At 42.4% G+C, this 9,650-nt stretch overlaps 1 protein-coding gene across 1 annotated transcript; it reads left to right on the top strand.

Moving 5' to 3' along the window:
• The first annotated feature begins 761 nt into the window (after window positions 1-761).
• CCN3 (cellular communication network factor 3) lies at window positions 762-8,544 on the top strand. Its single transcript, XM_033202911.1, has 5 exons — window positions 762-1,075; window positions 1,205-1,430; window positions 2,550-2,801; window positions 3,630-3,844; window positions 7,015-8,544. Exons 1-5 carry the CDS (start codon window positions 992-994, stop codon window positions 7,309-7,311), a joined length of 1,074 nt encoding a protein of 357 aa, XP_033058802.1. The 5' UTR covers window positions 762-991; the 3' UTR covers window positions 7,312-8,544.
• The last annotated feature ends 1,106 nt before the right edge of the window (window positions 8,545-9,650 follow it).

A 9,650-nucleotide genomic window follows, 5' to 3' on the forward strand; every position in this document is an offset into this window, starting at 1 on the left:
AAAGGTTTCTGGACTTTCAGGTGTGCCATCTCACATTTGATCGGCTACAGCAGGTGCTTCAAGGCTTTCTTCTGCTAATATTTGTTTTATTTTATTATGTTTTCCTTTGTGTGTGTGTGTGTGTGTGTGTGTGTGTGTGTTTTACTTTTATTTCTAACAAACCTGTGGATCTTGGGGCTTAAGACTCAGGGAAGCTAGAAGGATTAGAGTCAAAAGAATTTTGCCATTTGGCCAATAGCATCCCCCACTCCTGACATAGCGATTTTTTTCTAGGTTCCCTTCCCCCTGCCACACCCCTCTCCCCAATACACACATACACATACACTTTTGTCTTTCTCCTCTTTCTCTCCTTTCCTTCCTTGCTTCTCTCCCCTCCGTCTCAACACATTCAATGAGTGCCCTAAACGGTGACAAACTTGCATGTGCTTCCCTCATGACTAAACCCCTGGGCCTTCTGCCAATCCCCCGCAGATGGCCCCAAACTGCAGGCATCCCATAAGCGGACCCCACGCTTGCAGCCCTGGTTGGAATGGTCAGGGTGGAGGAGGATGGTGGGGAGTGGTGGTGTCTTCGTCCTGGGAGAAGGCGAAGCAACTTCCAGGAGGAAACGGGCGTTTCCTTCCCACGCGCTCGAGCGAGCCCTGGGTCCTGGCCTCGGAACTCCACCCAGCCCCTCCCTACGCTCTGGGAAAAGCCAGTCGCCACACACAGGCACACGCAGGCCCCGGCGCCGCGCCCTAAGGAGAGCAGCACCCACGGCCAATTGCCATGGCAACCCCGGGGTTCGTTCCACTTCCCCACCCAGCCGATCTCCCCCCTCCTCCCTGCACTGCAGCCAACCGGCTTGCGCGCGTCCCAGGAGCGCGCTATAAAACCTGTGCTGGTGGTGCTGGGCGTGATCCGCAAGCGCGGGACCAGGGGGAAGGCGAGCGGTGCCAATCTACAGCGAAGAAAGTCTCGTTTGGTAAAAGCGAGAGGAGAAAGCCTGAGCATGCAGAGTGTGCAGAGCACGAGCTTTTGTCTCCGAAAGCAGTGCCTTTGCCTGACCTTCCTGCTTCTCCATCTCCTGGGACAGGTAAGTGGCACACCCTTAAGATGCCCCAAGTTACTTTGCCTTCCTGGGTGGCCCCTATTTGGTCACCGGGCTCTCTGTGTCTTCTACCCCAGCTGAGTGGTTTCTCCTTCTTGTCTCGCCTGCCTTCAGGTCGCTACGACTCAGCGCTGCCCTCCCCAGTGCCCGGGCCAGTGCCCCGCGACGCCGCCGACCTGCGCCCCCGGGGTGCGCGCGGTGCTGGACGGCTGCTCCTGCTGTCTGGTGTGCGCCCGCCAGCGTGGCGACAGCTGCTCAGATCTGGAGCCATGCGACGAGAGCAGTGGCCTCTACTGTGACCGCAGCGCGGACCCCAGCAACCAGACTGGCATCTGCATGGGTAATCCTGCCCCCTCCGCTGTTTGACCTCTTCTGCAGCTAACTGAAGCTGCTTCCTCCCTTCTCTTTTATCCTCCCCTTCCCAGAGGGCGATAAGCAAATAATAATAATGCAATAAGTGACATGTATAGAGCACTTACTGTGTGTCAGGCATGGTGTGGGGAGTACATGTATAGAGCACTTACTGTGTGTCAGGCATGGTGTGGGGCTTTGGGGAACGCCAGAGCCAGAAAGGAAACCTGCCCCGGGGGCGAAAGGCATTCCTCACTTGGCTTCCTAGACAAGAATCTAAGCAGAGGGGGAGCCAGGCAGAGTTAAGGGCCAGTGAAGTCATTTCCTTCGGACATTTCTAGGGGGCCACTTGGGGCTGATGGAAGCTGGGGTTTACTCACACACTCACAGTTTCCCAAACTGCAGTTGGGGAAAATCCAGCAGGTTTGTTTTCACACCTGTAATTGTCCCATTTGAACCAAAGCAACTGCTAGTCTCCTGGGACAACTATGTAAACCCTTCTCTGACTGCAAGTAAAATAAAATGCAGGCAACTAGCCAATCCAGGCTTCTAAAACATAATCAATCGGGGATCAATTTTTCACACGGTACAACATTGTAGTTGGAGATCGTCCCTTCCTTTCTGGACAGCAGGGCTTTTACTTTTCTCTCTAAGCTACTGATGATTTATTATGCTTGAGTGTCAAGGAATCTTAACGCCCTTCCCAATTTGATCAGCTAACCTGTTGGAAAACATAGAGTACACTTTTTCTCTTTTCAAGTCTAAGCTGCTGGAGTAGGAAACTCGAAGGAGGTTCTTGCAAAATGACTGAACATTGGGAACAATGGCCAGGGGGCCTTGGGGACATTACTTCACAGTTGCACACCTCTTTCCTCGTCCATAAAATGAGTGGCAAGACTAGATGATCTTGAAGGTTTTCTCTTGCTCTGAGAGGCCTCCACGAGGACATCACTCTACAGTAGATACATGAGAAACCGGATCCCCGGAACTGGAAAAGGACTTGGGTTTTGGAACATGTCCTCCAAATCTTACATAGCTTCTTCACTGTATTGTGTTCTTGTTTTTGCTCTTCCTCTTTGCTGTCCTCTTTGCTTCCCCAATATTCTAGCGGTAGAGGGAGATAACTGTGTGTTCGATGGGGTCATCTACCGCAGTGGAGAGAAATTTCAGCCAAGCTGCAAATTCCAGTGCACCTGCAGAGATGGGCAGATTGGTTGTGTGCCTCGCTGTCAGCTGGACGTGTTACTGCCCGAGCCTAACTGCCCAGCTCCAAGAAAAGTTGAGGTGCCTGGGGAGTGCTGTGAAAAGTGGATCTGTGGCCCAGATGAGGAAGATTCACTGGGAGGCCTCACCCTTGCAGGTGAGAAACTCAGTATACCTAGGGCTGGTCATACTAGAGGGTAAATACAAACATGAAGAATTTGCAATCTCTTGGATTTGAAAAGAGAAATTGGCCTGTTTCTGGCCATTCAGTTGTGGATTTCAGGTTGCCCACTGAGATCAAACACTTGAGATCAAACACATTTGTAGACATTAGATCAAACATATTTATAAACTCAAACTAAGTTATAGAAGTTTGCTGCAATTACTCCTAAAGAGGACCTCCCAAATTCACTCTTTTGTCTTATTTTTGTCTTAGTGGATGACTACTACTTGTATTTTAATCCATCCCACTTGACCCTCATTAGCACTACAAAGACAACATTTTAAATCCTCTTTCTTTTCTCGATCCTGTACACTACCTAGGCTGTCTCATGATTAACCTCCTTAAAGAAGGCTACTCATCCCTGGACAGGTGTCACTGAAAAGTATCATCTTTCTACACGCTGTAGGAAGGCTCAGATGGCACTTCACGACCTTTTTTTGATTCTTCTTTTTGTTTTCTCTTATCAATGAAGTAGTTTTTTAAAAAATCTCAAGAGACAGTAGAGGATTATTTTAGAAGCCATTCATTAGCCAGATTACTTACATTAGCATATTCAGAATTGTATACTATTGCTGAGGGCAGACATTATCAGTCATGCCAGAAATAAATAAATAAATAAATTCAGTTCTGCGTCCTGGGAGCATGGGTGTTTAATAGGTACAGAGTTGAATGAGACCCACTTTCTAATAATGGCTGAAAAGGACCACTTTCCAATCCTCACATTTTACCCAATATGGCTGTCTTTATTTATACATCCCATAGCTTACAGACCAGAAGCCACCCTAGGAGTAGAAGTCTCTGACTCAAGTGTCAACTGCATTGAACAGACCACAGAGTGGACAGCATGCTCTAAGAGCTGTGGTATGGGGTTCTCCACCCGGGTCACCAATAGGAACCGTCAGTGTGAGATGCTGAAACAGACTCGGCTCTGCATGGTGCGGCCCTGTGAACAAGAGCCGGAGCAGCCAACAGATAAGGTAGGAGCCTGGAGGAAACTTCCCATCCTGAAGGTAATGGCCTTGTCTCCTTGTAGCCTGGGCTTCAGAAAGTCACTGTGTCACTCTGTGACAGAGAGAGCAGCTGTAACTGGGAGTCAACCCCAGAGAAAAGGCAGTGGGGTTCCTGAAGCCAGCCTATCTTCTTTTTTCTCTTTAACATATTGAAATACTCCAGGCAACTCACAGTACACCCTCGGGTAAAGAGGGAGAGGGGCCAGACAACTATAATGCTTTTCCCAATGGAGAACGGTCTAGCAAATCCCATACCATTCCTGGAGAAAACTGGCTACCCAGTTGTCAAGCACCACTGATTCTAGAGTGGTCAGTTCTGACCTCAGTTCTCTTTACTGGTCAGGTTCAATACGTATGGGTAGAGGCCATGTGGGTCTTACCTCTCAGTCCTCAGGTCTCTACCTGGCACATACTGTGTGCATGATAAACAACTGTTGATAAATAAGCGAGTGACTGTCTGGGAATTATTGTTGGTATTTTTAAAAACCTAGTGGAAATAATACATTTGCCAGCATAAGGCAATATGTGCCAAATAAAACAGCACGTATCTTTTTATTTTTTTTTGCTGGAATTATATCAACTCAGTATGTTAACACTGACTGTGAGATGTGCAGATCAGAAGCTCTGATTGGTTGCTGATGACATCACAGGCCTTGTTACCAGAGCCCTATATCAGATAAATACAATACCCAATTTGAACCATTATATGGATCCTTATATAAACCTAGGACTAAAATAAAACAGTCCTTAGCAATTCAAGATTTACATATCTTGACACTGAAGCAATATCATCTAGTGCGTAAGAGGATAACTGTGGAGCCAGACAGCTTGGCTTCAAATTCTGTCTTTCCACATGAACTAGCTATGTAATCTTGGGCAATTTTCTTAACTTCTCAGCCTCAATTCCTTCTCCCACATAATGGGGCTGCTGAAAGTACCTACCTTAAGTTGTCATGGTGATGAAATAGAATGAATCCGCAAAATGCTGGGTATAGATTAAGTACTCTGTTAATAGTAGCCACCATTACTTATGATTTCTATTTACTGGTAAAATAAGAGTCCATAGTGGTTGCATTAGTTATATGGCTGCTTAGCTATCTAATTTTTTGAGGTCCATCCTAACTTTATGTTTCTTCCACCAGTTTAGAAAGAACACCTAGAAACACCTTATCCCTAAAATTATATCCTAGGAGATGCACTTCCCCACACTCAGGGGAATTCAAACATACATCTAACATAGTCATATAGGTTCACTCACATAAGTAGTCTCACATACAAACATATACACACACACAGGAATGTTGTTATCCTGTACCATTTTGTGGGTACTGACAGGAATACATGCTAAATATTAAATACAAAAAAGTAAGAAACAAGAAGTCCTTAAATATTTGCAATGGCACAGCAACTTCTTTATTAAATAAGATGTTTCTATTTAATACCTCCAAGATGTGGCTTTTTCTATTGTGTCTTTTTGCAAAATTTGTATTTTTTCGTATAATTTGCATCTTCTTTAATACTTGGATATGTTATTTTAAAGATGTTTATTTATAGTATACATATTTTATAAAAGTTGTACTAGCATACCAAACATTACTTCCTTGTCTCCAAGAGATTCTTACATCTAAGACAGTGGTTCTTAAAGTGTGTTCCCCACACCAGCAGCATCATCTAAGAAGTTGTTAAAATGCAAATTTATGGTGTGGGTCCCACATCAGATGTACTGAATCCAAAACTCATGGTGTAAGGTCCAACAGCTTGTTTTAAGAAATCCTCTAGATGATTCTGATGTGCACTGAAGTTTGAGAGTCACTGATTTAAGATAATTCCACATCTAATCACCCCACAAGCTGTGGGTCATGCCTATGAAGGCAAACAGTGGATAATTGTAGGAAATTAGTAGATGAAGAAATATAAGTAAGAAATAAAACATAGTCAATTCTTTGCTGAATTATCAATATTAGGCCTCTTCATTTATCATTACTAATACAATCTTGAATGCATTTTCCACTTTATTTGCCTTCATGCAAATTCCATGTCTTGAAATGTCCTGAGGTCATCATGTAATAGAAAGAATGGGCTTTGTATCAGACAAATTCAAATATTAGATGTTTTCTGATCCCTTTAAGTCTTTGAGACTCAGTTTCTTCATCTGTAAAATGGGCAATTGTTCTTTCTATGAATGATTATTCCTTGTATGAATGAATACTGTTAAAAAGGTTGAGTTAATGTCTGAAGAGTGTTGGAAACATAAAATAATGCCAGATTTATACCCACTCTGTTTATAAGACATTGTATTAGTCCATTTTCATACTGCTGTAAAGAACTACCTGAGACTGGGTAATTTATAAAGAAAAGATGTTTAATTGACTTACAGTTACACATGGCTGGGGAAACCTCAGGAAACTTACAATCATGGTAGTAGGTGAAGGGGAAGCAAAGCACATCTTACATGGCAGCATGAGAGAGACAGATAGAGAGAGACAGCAAGAGGGGGAAGTGCCATGCTTTTAAACCATCAGATCTTGTGAGAACTCACTACCACAAGAACAGGAAGGGAAAAATCTGCCCCCATGATCTAATTACCTCCCAGCAGGCCCCTCCTCTCACACATGGCAATTACAATATGAGATGAGATTTGGGTGGGAACACAGAGAGCCAAACAGTATCACGTGTAAAAATGCATTTGGCTAAAAATGACACCAAAGCATGTTACAGTGTCTTAAAAGACAGGTTTTGTTATTATACATATGCTTTCACCTTCATGCTCATCTCCTCAATGTCAAAAGACCATTATGTACAATTAGGCAAGGTGTTCACATTCCAGGAAGAAAGGAAAATGCATATAGGAACAATAAAGAATTGTACCTACTCAAAGGACAAAGGATTTCCCAGATTCCCTTGGCTTACGTATCCTTGGCCAGAACTTTGCCACAAAGTTACCCCAAGTCCCAGCTAGGCTGTGGAAGCAAATACTTTTAGCTGGCTATATTGCTCAAGCAAAATTAATGTTCTGATAGCAAAGAAGAAAGACCAATAGATATTGGGTGGGCAACTAGCAGGTAATTCCATACTCTAAAATTGTCCCTCAGAGGAATAGTAGCCATTCAAAACATCACTTCTTTTTTCTTTCTTAGAAAGGAAAAAAGTGTCTCCGCACCAAGAAATCACTCAAAGCCATCCACCTGCAATTCAAAAACTGCACCAGCCTGCATACCTACAAGCCCAGGTTCTGTGGGGTCTGCAGTGATGGCCGGTGCTGCACTCCCCACAATACCAAAACCATCCAGGCAGAGTTTCAGTGCTCCCCAGGGCAAATAGTCAAGAAACCAGTGATGGTCATTGGGACCTGCACCTGTCACACCAACTGTCCTAAGAATAATGAGGCCTTCCTCCAGGAGCTGGAGCTGAAGACTACCAGAGGGAAAATGTAACCTGTCACTCAAGAAGCACACCTACAGAGCACCTGTAGCTGCTGCACCACCCACCATCAAAGGAATATAAGAAAAGCAATGAAGAATCACAATTTCATCCTTGAATCCTATGTATTTTCCTAATGTGATCATATGAGGACATTTATAGCTATCTTTTTATTTAACAAAAAATGTAATTAACTGTAAACTTGGAATCAAGGTAAGCTCAGGATATGGCTTAGGAATGACTTACTTTCCTGTGGTTTTATTACAGATGCAAATTTGTATAAATTTAAGAAAACAGGTATATAATTTACTTTGTAGACTGTATCACATCGCACTCATTATATTTTGTTGTGCACTAGTGCAATTCCAAGAAAATGTCACTATAATGACTCAGTGAAGTCTAGAATCATACTGAACATGTCGTTCGTTTTACAAGTGTTTCAACCATATATTGAGGTTTGATGGGAAGATTCTCTATTGGCTCCCTTTTTGGGTAAACCAGCTCTGAACTTCTAAGCTCCAGATCCAAGGAAACATACAGCTCTTCAACATGATGTTCAGAGATGACTATTAATTTTCTGTTTAGTTTTACACTAGGAAACATGTTTTATCTACAGTAATGATATGTTGGCTAAGTGGACTTGTGTCATAAACTTTCTCCGTTTAAGACACATTGACTCCTTTCCAATAGAAAGAAGCTAAACAGAAAACTCCCAATACAAAGATGACTGGTCCCTCACAGCCCTCAGATATTTACATACTGGAAGCGGCTGAGGCCCCCAAGTTTTTTAATTTAGCAGAAACAGATCGTATTAGCAAGGATTATCTCATCTCACTGATGAGTAAACTGAGGTCCAAAACACTTGCTTACATCCTCTGATGGCTGTTTCAAATGTGCATTTTGTGGAATTTTGAGAAAAAAAGAGCAAAATCAACATGACTGGTGGTTGAGAGACCACATATTTTATGGGAGTTTGGAATTATTGTAGACATGCCCAAGACTTATCCTTGGGCCATAATTATGAAAACTCATGATCAAGATAGATGTGTATACATACGTATATCTGGTTTGTCAGGCTACAAGGTAGGCTGCAAAATTAAATCGAGACATTCTTTTAATGCCACCACACGTGTTCCACTTCTCTCTTTTAAAGTATTTATAAAAATATAAATTGTACATTTTGTAAAATATTACGTTTAGTTTCTCTACTTGTCAGACATCACTAAATAAACATGATTTTATTGCTGTGCGACTCTGTTACTTTGGGGCATAAAAGTTGAACATTGTTGTTTACTGAAAATAAAATTTAAATGTATGAATTAAATGAGACATCAATCAATAGCATCTATTGAAAGCAAAATGAGTATTTCTGGATGAGCTTACGACTTCTTATCAGAAGGGAAACAAAAGACAACTCAATATTACTGAGTTAGATGTTTCTCACCATCACAGCCTCAACTAGCCTCCACACTACTTACTCAGACCATCATCTCAAGCCCTGATCTCTTTTTTCTGGACAACCCACTAGACACCTCTATATACTGAAATTTAAACTTGTTATCTGACCAAACAAAATTCAGCTCTGTGACTTCCTTATCTAATCAAAGGGCATCCCATCCTCCCAACTGCACAGCTTAAATGGCCAGCACTTTCTTGATCAGCGTTATCTTACCAAGTACCCAGAAAAGCATATTTCCATTGATCATGGGGAGTTGCATGACAAACTGGGCTGCCCAGTGGGCAGAGTCACAGGTAATAGAAGTTTTGTGTTTGGAAGCTTCTTGCTGATACAGTGTGGCTCTCAAGTTCTATAATTTGTAAGGAAAGATCTTTTTATAAGAGTTTTACTATTACCAACTTCACTTCCGGGGTCTGCCCCCTCCTTCCTGCCCCTCTCTTTAGCTAGTTTCTGTTTGTCCTTTAAGATGGATTAGAAAGAAACTTTGCCTTTTAGGAGTTTATTCACATGAAATTTTCAAGGACAGTAAACATGTATTGCTCAACAACATTGTGCTAAAAGCTGTACTTGCATTATGTTGTTTAACTGGCACAATAGCTCTATGAAGTAGGCATTCTTCATGTACCCATGTTATGGATGAGGAAACCAAAAAAAAAAAAAAATGTTAAAAGAAACTGGTGGATCTAGAATTCAAACCAAAGTCCTTTTACTTTCTACTTGCTAACACATGGATCCTATCAAAGATGATCTATCTTTCATCCATTAGGATGAAAAACAAAGCAATCTTCAAGCTGAGAATATAAGAAAAGATATATGAAAATATACCCCAGAATGGCATGAAACTAGGAAAAGAGTGATTTGGTTTTGTTCAAAAGTATCTATGCACATGAATCA

The sequence above is a fragment of the Trachypithecus francoisi genome, unplaced genomic scaffold, assembly GCF_009764315.1.
Source record: "Trachypithecus francoisi isolate TF-2019V2 unplaced genomic scaffold, Tfra_2.0 Lachesis_group7, whole genome shotgun sequence".
Taxonomy (NCBI): domain Eukaryota; kingdom Metazoa; phylum Chordata; class Mammalia; order Primates; family Cercopithecidae; genus Trachypithecus; species Trachypithecus francoisi.